Source organism: Pollicipes pollicipes, unplaced genomic scaffold (assembly GCF_011947565.3).
Source record: "Pollicipes pollicipes isolate AB1234 unplaced genomic scaffold, Ppol_2.1 Scaffold_2555;HRSCAF=2994_pilon_pilon_pilon, whole genome shotgun sequence".
Lineage (NCBI taxonomy): Eukaryota > Metazoa > Arthropoda > Thecostraca > Pollicipedomorpha > Pollicipedidae > Pollicipes > Pollicipes pollicipes.
In genome coordinates this window covers 17,112,175-17,124,376 of record NW_023596136.1, presented here as the reverse complement: position 1 = coordinate 17,124,376, position 12,202 = coordinate 17,112,175, and the positions used below count along the sequence as shown (strand labels likewise).

General features: G+C 53.2%; 1 protein-coding gene across 1 annotated transcript; it reads right to left on the bottom strand.

Annotated features, from left to right (window-relative positions):
• Nucleotides 1-1,199: 1,199 nt before the first annotated feature.
• On the bottom strand, nucleotides 1,200-12,128 carry dare (NADPH:adrenodoxin oxidoreductase, mitochondrial). Its single transcript, XM_037220973.1, has 9 exons — nucleotides 12,078-12,128; nucleotides 11,214-11,416; nucleotides 9,721-9,939; nucleotides 5,770-5,982; nucleotides 4,647-4,839; nucleotides 3,844-4,078; nucleotides 3,318-3,409; nucleotides 2,418-2,585; nucleotides 1,200-1,396 (listed from the first exon to the last, which is right to left on the bottom strand). The coding sequence occupies exons 2-9, from the start codon at nucleotides 11,391-11,393 to the stop codon at nucleotides 1,266-1,268; spliced, it is 1,431 nt and encodes a 476-aa protein (XP_037076868.1). The 5' UTR covers nucleotides 11,394-11,416; nucleotides 12,078-12,128; the 3' UTR covers nucleotides 1,200-1,265.
• Between the last annotated feature and the right edge of the window lie 74 nt (nucleotides 12,129-12,202).

Here is a 12,202-nt window from a genome sequence, read left to right as displayed (position 1 = left end):
GCGGTCATCAGCCCGAACGCCTCCAGTCATATGCACTTTGGCCGCACACCCGAAAACGCTGCCGAGGCTGTCCAGTGGAGCCACGTGCTGGCCCGGCGGGTCGCCGGAACCGGGCAGGACTGGCACCAGCGACTGCAAGGTCGTGGCTATCGGGGTTTTGTACCGTCGGCAATTAGGTTCCTGGGTGCAACGATGTACGAGATCCGACGCCCGTCCCCAGTCGTGTTTAGTGGTGCGTCCTACAGCAGGGGAACACACTGCGGGATTGATGACACTGCCGGTGTCGCTTGGAGACCACATGTGACTATATGTAATGACGCCAGTTCCAGTCAACCTCAAGCATTCTTTGATGTGATTGATATTACAGCTTATGAACGCCTCAAGATGGAATCGAGGTCGAACACCTCAACGTTGAGCGTATAACCATAAGACTGTATTAAAAGTCATAACGCTCGCACAGCAACAGTGACCAAAATGTTGCGACATCGGCAGCTAAAGGTTAGCTTTCTCTCGGCGTCTATCAGCAGCCGTCACATTACTGAACGGCAGCAGTCGCCGCCCGATCCCCACCACACCACCGGAGCATTGCAGACTCACTGGGCCCCAACGACGGGTAGCGGCCACCAACTTTTGTCGAAAAACGCTCCCTCAATACGTCAGCCCAGCACGCGATACACAACATAAACGCTGCCAGGGCATCGCAGACGCCTACAGTCCTCTACCCAAAGCACCAGAGATATATCACGGGACAACACACACATACATCGCTGTAGTCGTTTGGTCTTTACGATGTCCTAAGGTGCTGACGCTACATGATGTCTCTCCCTACTCGGCGTGGCAGGATGAGTTTCCTCTGAACACAATCGACCGCCCTACTTATCGCCGAGCATATGCAACATTTGTTGAATTCGGCTCGCGAACGAGACGTTACTACGGTGGGACTGAAGCTTGCCACTTAATACTGGCAGAGGGCCGCTGATTGCAAACCAGCCTCACGCACGTCAAAGACATCACGCACAACTCAATACTGTCGAAATCAGCGCATTACGTCAAAGCCCATACCGACCCCCTCCATTTTCCACATGGCAATACGATACCGCACGGCGCCGACAGGAAAAGGCACAGCCTCAGCAGGGGGTTGCGCTGGGCGGGACATCAGTGTGGGACCGAGCGCGCCTGAACGGGACGCTCAGCCCCCCCCCCCCCCCTGTCATGGCAGCGGGGCCCGCTTCCGCCCATCGTCCGTTGCCCGCGACGCCGAGCCGTTAGCCCCAGATGATGCGGCGCATCTCATCCACGGAAACGACCTTCTCGCGGGGCTTGCCGACACGGCGGCCGCGCTCCTCCTCGGCCTGGTCCAGCCGGAGCCAGTCGGGGAAGCCGACCGGTCTCGCGCCTAGGGGAGGGGGGGAGGGAGGCGGGTCAGGGTGACCAGGCCCACGGGGAGGACGGAGTGGCCACAGCAGAGTTAAGAGAACGATACTGACAAACGGTGACAAATCTGACAACCAGGCGTCGGAGAGTATGGGGGGGACAACTACATATTAGATGGACAGATGGCCACGAACATTCAGACACACGGTGAGCAATCATTGTCTCAAAGTGGCTTGCATCAGTTCTCACACCTTCATCTGATGACCCGCAATTGATTCTCACCACTCTTCATGGTTTGCGCTAACTCTAACCCCTTTCCGGTGTGGCCTGCGGCGGCACCCGCATCCTTCTCCCAATTTGTCTGCACCACCTCTACCTTTATCCGAGATGGTCAGCATCAGCACTCTCCTTGCTCTCGCATGACATTCACCTTGTCTAACCTCTCTCATATGGCCTGTCCCAGGCCTAAATCTGTCCCAGGGTTCGCACCAACTCCCGCCGCACTATCACTCAGCTAGGCCACCTCTCGTCCATCTCCCGCATGACCTGTGACACTCCTTACCCTTTCTCCGGACGACCTGTACCGCTCCTCACTTCTCTCCCGGACGACCTGTACCGTTCCCCACTTCTCTCCCGGGCGACGTGTACCGCTCCTCACTTCTCTCCCGGGCGACCTGTACCGCTCCTCACTTCTCTCCCGTGGCGATCTGTACCGCTCCCTCACTTCTCTCCCGGGCGACCTGTACCGCTCCTCACTTCTCTCCCGGCGATCTGTACCGTCCTCACTCTCTCCCGGGCGACCTGTACCGCTCCTCACTTCTCTCCCGGGCGACCTGTACCGCTCCTCACTTCTCTCCCGGGCGACCTGTACCGCTCCTCACTTCTCTCCCGGGCGACCTGTACCGCTCCTCACTTCCCTCCCCCGGATGACCTGTACCGCTCCTCACCTCTCTCCTGGATAACCTGTGCCGCTTCTCACCTCTCTCCCGGATGATCTGCACCACTTCTCACCTCTCTCCCGAATGACCCGCACCACTTCTCACCTCTCTCCCGAATGATCTGCACTAGTTCGTCGGGATGCATGACCCGGTCGCACTGCTTGCCGGCCGCGAGGTCGTCGGCCACAAGCTTGCCGACGGCGAAGCTGGACGACATGGTGTTGAGGATAACGCCAACGGGGCCTGTGCCGATCCAGCCCGTCACGTACAAACCTGAGACAAACGGTGCTAGTGATGACGGTGATTATGATGGCGGTGACGTTTCCATGTAGTGATCAGGACAAGCTTTCAATGGACACTCTAGGAAAGTTGCACTGGAGCGACGCTTCTTGATATATGGCTCCATGTCATGCTTAACTACTGTTGTGACCAGTGAACCCCAACTGCTAACAATGGCTCGCCATCTACCGGTGAATGCATTGACGGCCGTGGCGTCGTGGCGGCCGCAAAGTCGCACATCGAGATATGGACGTGAGTCAAGTCGTGTGAGTGCAGCCGCGAGACCCGTCTACTGGCCCCCACCAACGGTCCCGCCCCCGCCCCCCCCCCCCCCCCACATTTACATCGGTAGCCTTCAGGTGGCATAACGCCGACAAAAAACAATCGTCCGTTAGCTAGCACGAAAGACCATTTTGTTTGACGTTCGAGCACCGTCCTGGATGTGCGCCTGGGATGTGTGTACTGACTACGATAGCGATTACCCATTCAGCCCCTGTGCATCTTTGTCTTATGATCAAGTTAAAGGTGTTTCAGGAGGTCAGAGACCGGCATCAAGCCAAAGGCGTTCCGGCACACTCCAGCTTTTCGCGAAAGCCGCTTGATATTCCGACGATCACCAACCCATCAATTAGTTCGGTGCACCACATCTTGAACATCTACCAACGTTCACACAGACACATACGTGCGGTACACGGTGAACACGTGCGGGCCGCCGTGCGGACGTACCGGGCGCGCCATGCACACGGCCGTCCGTGTTTGGGATGACGCCTCGGGCGGCGTCGAACGGCAGCGCCGGGTCGATCTGGCGGCCCTTGTACCTGAACACACCGGCAAGACGCATCGGCTAGGGAAAACCCAAACGGTGCGGTAAAGGGGGCTCCAGACGGCGACAGTTAACAGCCGGGTCCCTCAAGTTCCACTACATTTTGGGGATCTTCATTCCGTAACATAAACACTGAGACGTTTGGAAGGATGGAAAATCGGTGATATCTACATGTTATATACCAGACCCCTCACATGAGGACCACACCGTCCAACAGCTTTCACTGGTCTGCACAGAAAAACTGCACGCGCGACAAAACACGCAAAGGTATGTGTGGGTCTGCGCTGACGTTGACATACAAAACCCGCTTATCAGCAAAAGCCTCACCCGCGCAGTCTTTAAGCACACCCAAATGCACGCAAAACCGGCTGATAACACAACTGCACAGGCTGCTGAGACAACAATCTTCGTCCAGCGCGCTGTACCAACCCTATGCTCCGCAGCAGCATCTGGCACGGAATCAGCTCAGTCTGGTTCGTGCCGACCACGTGATCGCCATCCATCGCGTTCACGCCCACCCGCAGCTGATCGACTGCGTCCGTGCCCAGCGCCTCAAGCGGGCTCCGCAAGAACTTGAGGGTCCAAGTCCGCCGCTCGGCGGCGCGCGGACTGCGCGCGCTTTTGACCATGAGTTCTGTGAGCCGACGGCGAGGACGCGGCAGGTCTGAAATCAGGCGGCGACGGCACGCTTCACCCCACAGACCACGAACAGCGCACTATCAAATAGCGCGAGTTCCAATATGTTTCATTCTTCTGCACAACTAGGTAACTGGCCGACTTTACGGCTGGGCATTACGCGACCCAGAAAACAATGTCAGCCATATAACGTTAAGGTCTGGCAGCGTTGAGGAAAATGTCGAAACCTGAGTTTCATGCAATGTCTGACATAGTCGTGGTGTCAATAGATTACATACAAAACACTCAATAAGTTTTATTATCTTCAAAAGGAGCACAATGAGCCCTCGCAGCTACCAGTCCTCCAAAAAAGCTCCGCATGGGCAACGGTGGTGATCTTAGGGTGGCCATGCACACAGGCTCACGGAAGGCGAACGCGAATCGTCACAACCGACCTTTCAGCCGAAAACTTGGCCCTTTTGTCCATCACATGTAAACACATCGCAAGCCATATCACAACCATCCCAGTGTGTACTAACAGGACTAATGGCGGCAACCGCTATTTAGCGGCCCAGTGAGAATGCCAGAGGGTGCCCCCCCCCCCCCCCTCCCCTCACCGGGCAGCAGGGGCTCCAGCTGGTGGAAGGGGTAGCCGTCCCAGATGGCTGAGGTGCCGACCAGGTGGATCTGTTCACGCAACTCCTTGATGGTGAAAGCGGCCTGCAGCGGGCCGCGGCGGCCCACCACGGTCACGTGACGCACACGTGACTCAGCCAGGGCAGCGAGAGCCGACTCGGTGATGTCTGTACCCTGCGGCCAAGTGACACACACGTGACTCAGTCAGGGGAGCAAGAGCCGACTCGTGCCCCGTTCGATCCGTCGTCAGCACGATTGTCAGCTGGAATGCGTAACGTTATGCTTGCTGACGGAGCGTTCGATGTGGGCTGTCAGGAAAGTGTTTTTTATTTACTTTCCTTTTTCCTCCACCTTTTTAACCGTTTCAGACCACACACTAACTCTGGCTCACCGCCGGTCATGACACGCTACCTATGAAGTGACGTTTGGAAGGGAGACTGCTGCTCCTGTATTGTCATCATCTATTCCAACCGTAAGTTGAGTGATTCTTTACGTTCCGAATTCATTTCAACTTCTTCCCTTATCCCTTTAAGTGTTCACTTATAACGCTACCAATTTATTGGGAAACGCAACCACAAACCACGCCAATCACCGTCGCTCACCGTTCCGTGGCTACTCCTGGCAGTTCAATTCACTACTGATCTATCCCTCGTCGCATTTCTCCAAAATTAGACATTAGTGCCCTCAGCCAACCAAACGCACTCGCCTACGCAAGAGCTACCTAATGAAACTCCCGCTTCTTGTCAGTGATTGTTTAAAATTTGGTAGCTCCTTCTTTGCACGCTGACGGGCAGACAAAAAAAAAAAAATCTGGCATCATCGTTCGACAACGCGTGACGTTATAGAGCACGTGACCTTGCGACCACGTGACGTGACGTAGGGAAACCCTGCAGCGCTCACGCCCGGGTCAGATCGGCGCACAACGGCCAGCTGTGAGACGGCCAGCCCACGGCGAAATCGACGCGTGACGACAGCAGTGGATCGTGTCCTGGCACGCACAACCCAATGAGCGGCCCAGAAGCGGGGTGGGCTTGATCTTCTCTGCACCTACAGCCGGATACATATCGCCCAGGTCGTAACTCCTCCCCCCGCGCGGACGCTCACCGCCAGTGCGTCGACGCTGGCGGTCAGCAGCCGTAGCACGTCGAGCGCCACGTTGCCCATGCCGACGATGACGACATGCTCCGCGGCCAGGTCCACCGGCGACCGGCAGCCGGGCAGGCCGTTGTACCAGCCGACCAGGTGTCGCGCCGACGCCACGTTGGTCAGCTGCTCTCCGGGGATGCCCAGCGGCCGGTCATCGTCAGCGCCGTACGCCTGAAGCAGGGGACCGCGACTGAGGCGGCCGGCGCGGCGGACGCGCGGGAACGGCGCTCAGACATGGTACCACAGACGGTGTCCGCGACAAAGGCCTTGGACTCCTCGGCTTTCAGCGTTGTCAACTGGGAGTTCTCATTCTGACAATAATTCAGCTTCAGTATACCAGTATGTGCTGGTTGAACGACGTTATGAAAGAGGCAATGGCTTTAACAACAGATCTCAACGCTTCAAGCTGCATTCGTGGTCATGAGTAAACATGAGCCGAAAATTGGGACACTGTCAAACCTGAACACCGTCTCACTAATGACTGAGTCACGTCACTACTTCAGGCTGCGCGCGGCAGCCCCACCAGCCGTGACGCTTACGCATGCGCTAACTTGAACTCGGGTCACCGTAGCTGAAGTGCAGTGCCATGCCATCTGTGATGCTAAGTGCCACTGTGAGGTGATAGGGCCAGGTCGAGCTCGAGAACAGGGACTTTATCTGAGTTTGACGTCTAAAGGGGACCAACCAATTATCTGTGGGCTTGCTGGCGCCGTTTGAGGCGGGAGAGAGGGAAGTGGTACCAATCACTTTGCAGAGGCTAACCGTGGCTGCGGTAGGGTCGTCGCTACTAGTGCGGGATGCGGGCTCCCCTGACCCCCAGACCTTCAGATTCAGATTGATGCAGATAAGTATTCATCAAGGATCTTTCACTATAGCGGCACTTCACCTGATCCGTCAATACAAATCAAACGTTGAGGATAAACATCTGAACATCACTTTAAGGCAGCACGCAGAGCGCACGTCGTGCATATATTATTTTCAGCGGCGCCTGGATAGGATTGCACGTTTTTAATCTCCACTGTGCGATAGTACATGCGGATCAGCATTGGTACGGTTGCGAATAATGGCCCCTCTGATACACAGCTGGAGTCTGCCCGTTTCAGTTCGGACCCGACGCTGTGTTACGCGGTCTGCATTCCAGATGCCGCAGTCGTGTAGTTCGCGAGCCTCTGGACAGACGATTCGCTGGCGTACTTGATAGCCACCAGTCCTGATAGCCCGTCCAACCGTGCAGACATCAAGATTATCAAGATTCTCGGCTAACTCAGCCACCCGCTGTCAGCCTGTTCGATAACATTTGGGATACGATCGCAGCGTCTGTGACCACTGACCGATGCGTACACGCTCATGCACTGATGAGTGGTCGATAGAACAGGAGCCTACACGCTGACTGTCCGTGTGTCCGCAGGTAGCACGTGACCGGCGCGGCTGAGAGTGATCAGAATACCTGTACCTCTGGGAGGCATGGCGTCAGAATGAGACTGACAGTTCAGATGGCGGCCTAGGGAAATTCTCGGGTTTTCACCATCCTTGCATCACTTGCTACGGACCCACAGGTGATCGTGACTTGTGGCTTGAAGGGAGGCTTCTCAACACTGCTGGCGTGCCCAAGGCCAGCATTTGAGTTTTGGTAGTGCTGACTTGCATGCCACTTTGACACACTCATCGCAAGAGGGAATCGAGAGCGGTCTCCGTGAGATCGAATGAAAGTTGTCAAACCTTGGCCTTTATCCGTGCTCAGAGCTTTCGTGGTATCTGTTAGCTGAACTATGCTGACACCGTTGAGGTAGCACAGACTCAGGCCATTCGCGAACAGTATATGTAAGACGTAACTAAGGCTTCGCTGGACACCCTGATTCTTGATTTTGTCTTCCCTCGGTCAAGACGTTATGTTTGAGTCGTCAAAACTTCTCTCTCTCTCTCTCCCTCTCTCTCTCCCTCTCCCTCTCCCTCTCCCTCTCCCTCTCCCTCTCCCTCTCCCTCTCCCTCTCCTCTCCCTCTCCCTCTCCCTCTCCCTCTCCCTCTCCCTCTCCCTCTCCCTCTCCCTCTCCCTCTCCCTCCCCTCTCCCTCTCCCTCTCCTCTCCTCCTCTCCCTCTCTCTCTCTCTCTCTCTCGTCTCTCCTCTCTCTCTCTCTCTCTCTCTCTCTCTCTCTCTCTCTCTCCAGTCGGTGTTCACAGTCAGTGTTCACACCGTACAAGATTAGCTTTTCCATAAGTTTCTGGTGTGGCACGTCGAAGTATTTGAAAGGATCGAGAGGGACCGGAATTTGATGAGGTCATTGACGACGCTGAGAGCTATCTTGGTTGAACGTCAGTGTGCCGATAGTGTAGTGGTTGACGTGTCTGCGTTAACCAGTGCACGTTTGGGAAACCAGAGATACGGAATTTGATTCCCCGCGATGTCCGTCTTTCTTGCCAGGGTGAGAAGCAGGCGACGCCATATAGCCTTAGCAGCTGAGTGCGTCGTAAGGTCCCAATGACGAGGACGTTGGTTGAGTGCTGTGTTCGGTACCCGTGTTATGCTGCAGTCAGTAAGCAAAATGACGCGTATCCGCTGGACTGCTGGTTGCATTCAATTTCGACTGCCGTGTGCTTCCACTCCGCTTGAACGAGTATGTTCGTAAGGCTTGTGTTCATAATGTTGAGGAAACCGTGATCGAAACCAGGAAATAAATGTCCGCAGCATAGCGATGCTTGCGCCAGCAACTCCGATGGTAGGTGTCATCCTCACACTCGGTAACGTCGTGCACAGTGGGACAAATATCGTCTACTCCAGTTGGAGCTATTGAATTCATGCTCGGTAACGTCGTGCACAGTGGGGCAAATATCGTCTACTCCGGTTGGAGCTATTGACTTCATACTCGGGAACGTCGTGTACAGTAGGGCAATGTCGGTATGTTGTATCTTAAAAGTGTTTGTGGTGACACGCCGTAACCTGACTGGTACAGACGTGGCTGCTGGCCTTACCACCGCTGGGGTACCTGTAGCAGGACAGTGGACAGGCTGCTGGCCTTACCACCGCTGGGGTACCTGTAGCAGGACAGTGGACAAAGGGTCTGAAACTGAAACATGATACTGGGACTGTAACAGAATTCTTCAAGCGCAAAAGATCCTGGAAATTTATTAGGAAGGTAGGGTGGGGATAGGGGCGGGGGACTGACAGGTACAACTCGTGCATGGATGAGTCAGCGACGTGCAAATAAAACTGAATAAGACGATTGACTGACGTAGATATGAGCAAGAAAGGCCCTCAACTCCTGGACTTTCAGAATTATGAGTTCCAAGTTTTATGCTGAGTTATCGACCTTTCATATGCCAGAAGGTACTGGTTAAGTGAAGTTATTGAGAAAACACTGGGTGTATCGTCAGTACCTGACGTTTCAAGACGTGCTGATGAAGACGGGAGATAATATGCACTGGCTGAGGAGTCAAATACTGTTCGTCATTGTTTCAAGAGTCAAGTGTTGTAAAATAGCAAATGTTTGCTTTTAAAACGTAGTTTGCTCAGCATTCCCTGCCCTATGGGAGGTTGATAAACACAAGCATAAGGCCTCTGAACTCATAAGATTGGCAAAGGGACACAAAGTTGGGGAAAGGTAACAGCATTAAGTTGCCTTACGTCTGCTGGCCGGGCCGCGATGGCCGCAATGCCACGTGTTGGTGGAAATGACAAAGTCTCGATCATGAAAAAAGCACATGCGAATTCTATGTTACGATTAAATATAATTTAATATTCCTGCTACTGCAAAATTTAGCAAAGGGCAACGAGTCGTTTGATTTTGATGAAGGTAAGGCAAAGCTAAACATGCATGCTTGTTTAAAACCGCACCGATCACGTATGAAAGACAACATCCCCGGGGCGACTCCTACAAGGTGACGTAACGTCTGTCAGTGACGTCGGCGGCTGACCAGCACGACGGCGTCGTAGGCCCGCCGCAGCTCCGACACGGTCACGTGACGTCCGACCGTGACGTCAGCCAGGAGGCGGACGGCGGGAGAGCTGGCCGTCTGGCAGAAGGTGGTAGTTACGTTCTTGACCTCCGGGTGGTCGGGCGCCACGCCGAAGCGGACCAGACCGAACGGCACCGGCAGCTGCTCGAACAGGTCCACCCGGCAGCCGGGCGCCTTCTGCCGGAGCAGGCGGGCGTGAGGCGGACCGGCGAACGCTCCCAAATGGCAGGATGGCACGGGGCGGCGCGAGGATGAGCTTCTATGACGTCTGGGGCATTGCGAACCTTAGAGAGACTACGTACAGCGCACGATCTGTGATCCGTTATGGAACGTACACCTAATGACCGAATTCGACGCGAAACACCAGAACAAATGAATACGGTCATGAAATATGCTGTGAATCTCCGTCAATGATGATTCGAAATTCGCCAATCTACGGGAGAGAAGTGAAAATCATTTGTGTCATCTCTTACCGTGAACTCGGAAAGGACCAAGATTCCTAGATCTGCAGACAGCTGCAACCTTCACCTTCATGTTTAGTGATAATAATTTGGAGAGCATGCCTTAGTTTCCTGATAATGGCTTCTGAACGAATTCTTTCAAATGAGACAACTTGCCCCGCCCTGGGGCACATGTATCACATAGCGGGGAAATTATGTCCATGTTTTTAGAGAAGTTGCATTGCAAGCAAGCTAAATGCGTTACATGTAGACAAAATGTGCTCGTCTGTACTATTTCGTAATTCGTCGTAATCGCGCCATGGCAATATTTTGCATTTGTAATCAATCAGTTTTTGTTTTGCGACTACTGCCACCTTGGTTTTGGATTGCTCCAGTGTAATTATGGATCTACATAGCAAATTTATATGCTGACTTGTCTGGATGTCAATTAGCCATGGCGATTCAGTCAGTTAATTGTTAACAGCGTGTCAGTCAACAACCTATTGTCAGTACATTGTATAAACAATGTGACATTCCCCTTGCACAGCTGATGCAGCATGTATGATCCAACATCTTGGAAGCAAGTCTGCACTGTGCTGAAATCCTTGGTTAGCAGATGCCAAATGCTTTGCAGTATGTGCAACACATGCATTTCCCCACCATTCAGTACATCATTTGGATTAGCCTTGTCATACTATAAGCCATTAAAAACACATTTCCATGGATCACTAGTCTTCAACGATGTGCAAGAGATTCGCTAAGCTCAACCCAAGTGCAAGCAGCTGGAAGCACACTCAGTGAGCTGCTGTGTGTTAGGTGAGTGACTCAAAACTGCCAAACATCACGTATGTTTCAAATAAACCATCCTGATAACACTTGGACATAGTATAACCCACCTTACTCTGCCCTTCTTGTTTACCACTACAACAATCACCATCCACATCATGTTCTTGCAAACCTGCTCACAGCTCTTAGCTTCAGAACTTCTCCCAAGACATTCTACACACAAACCTTGATGATCTGCTGGGTGGCGTAGAAGCCAGCAGGTCCAGATCCTACCACAGCTACATATGGCTGATCAGTGGTCATGGCCAGCTGGCGCCGCCTCTCAGGCCATGGAGATGAGCGGACCATAATCCGCTGCAGCAGGTCATCACACCGTGGCCAACAACGGAAGCAGGCTGACCGCATGGTGATCTTTCACTGACTGCAAACTACCAACAGAAGAATGGGATGGGATCACAAGGGCAGTTGTGACAAGATAGCTGCAAGGACATAATACATATATGACAAAAGTAGACACATCAACAGGAGAGCAATTTAATATTGCAAGCATTTATTGGCAACCTCAAATCATAAATCATTGTAAAAGTACTCTACACACAACAAATCCTTGCACCAGCTTCCACAGTGAAAGGGTTTGATGAAATAATAGCGCCTGTGGCATGCCACATCTTCGTCTTGCAGTGCATTTATCCAGGATGCCCCCCAATGTACCTGACCTGAATTACACCCAATACAAGCCAGACTGCCCCAAGGTCTGTGCATATTGGCCATTGACTTCAGTGCATGAAGTGTTTCAAGGAATTAGAATGCTGCTAAGTTAATTTCTGACAATATCATCAAATATACTTGTGTTTTCAAGAAAAATTAAGAAAAATGTCTTGAATTGTGTTTGGTACCCATATGCACCAGATTCAGTGCATCAAAATTTTTATATCCGGCACGGAGGATGGATATTTTGCAGACTGGGCCATTGTCATGGAAAACCACTGTGCATTCCCACACTTCAGCAAAAATGCAGCTTGTCCATTTCCCATTTGCCGAACTGGAAAACGTATACCCATGGCTAATACGGCTTTCCCGATCACCAACCTCTACAATGACCATATCCACCGCGTTCACCTGTGCTGCAGCGCTATGCCGTGCAGGAAACGAAAAAAAGCGGCAGTTTGTAGCGGCTGCGCAGGTACTGCAAGACAAATTGGATTACCCAACAG

Bases quoted from the DNA above. Each gene is read 5' to 3' on its own strand.
- dare (XM_037220973.1), bottom strand. From the start codon at position 11,393: ATGCGGTCAGCCTGCTTCCGTTGTTGGCCACGGTGTGATGACCTGCTG. The intron at 4,840-5,769 runs GTGAGCGTCCGC...ACTTGGCCGCAG, and splicing joins CCAGCGTCGACGCACTGGCG to GGTACAGACATCACCGAGTC. The intron at 3,410-3,843 runs GTTGGTACAGCG...CGGTGTGTTCAG, and splicing joins ATGCTGCTGCGGAGCATAGG to GTACAAGGGCCGCCAGATCG.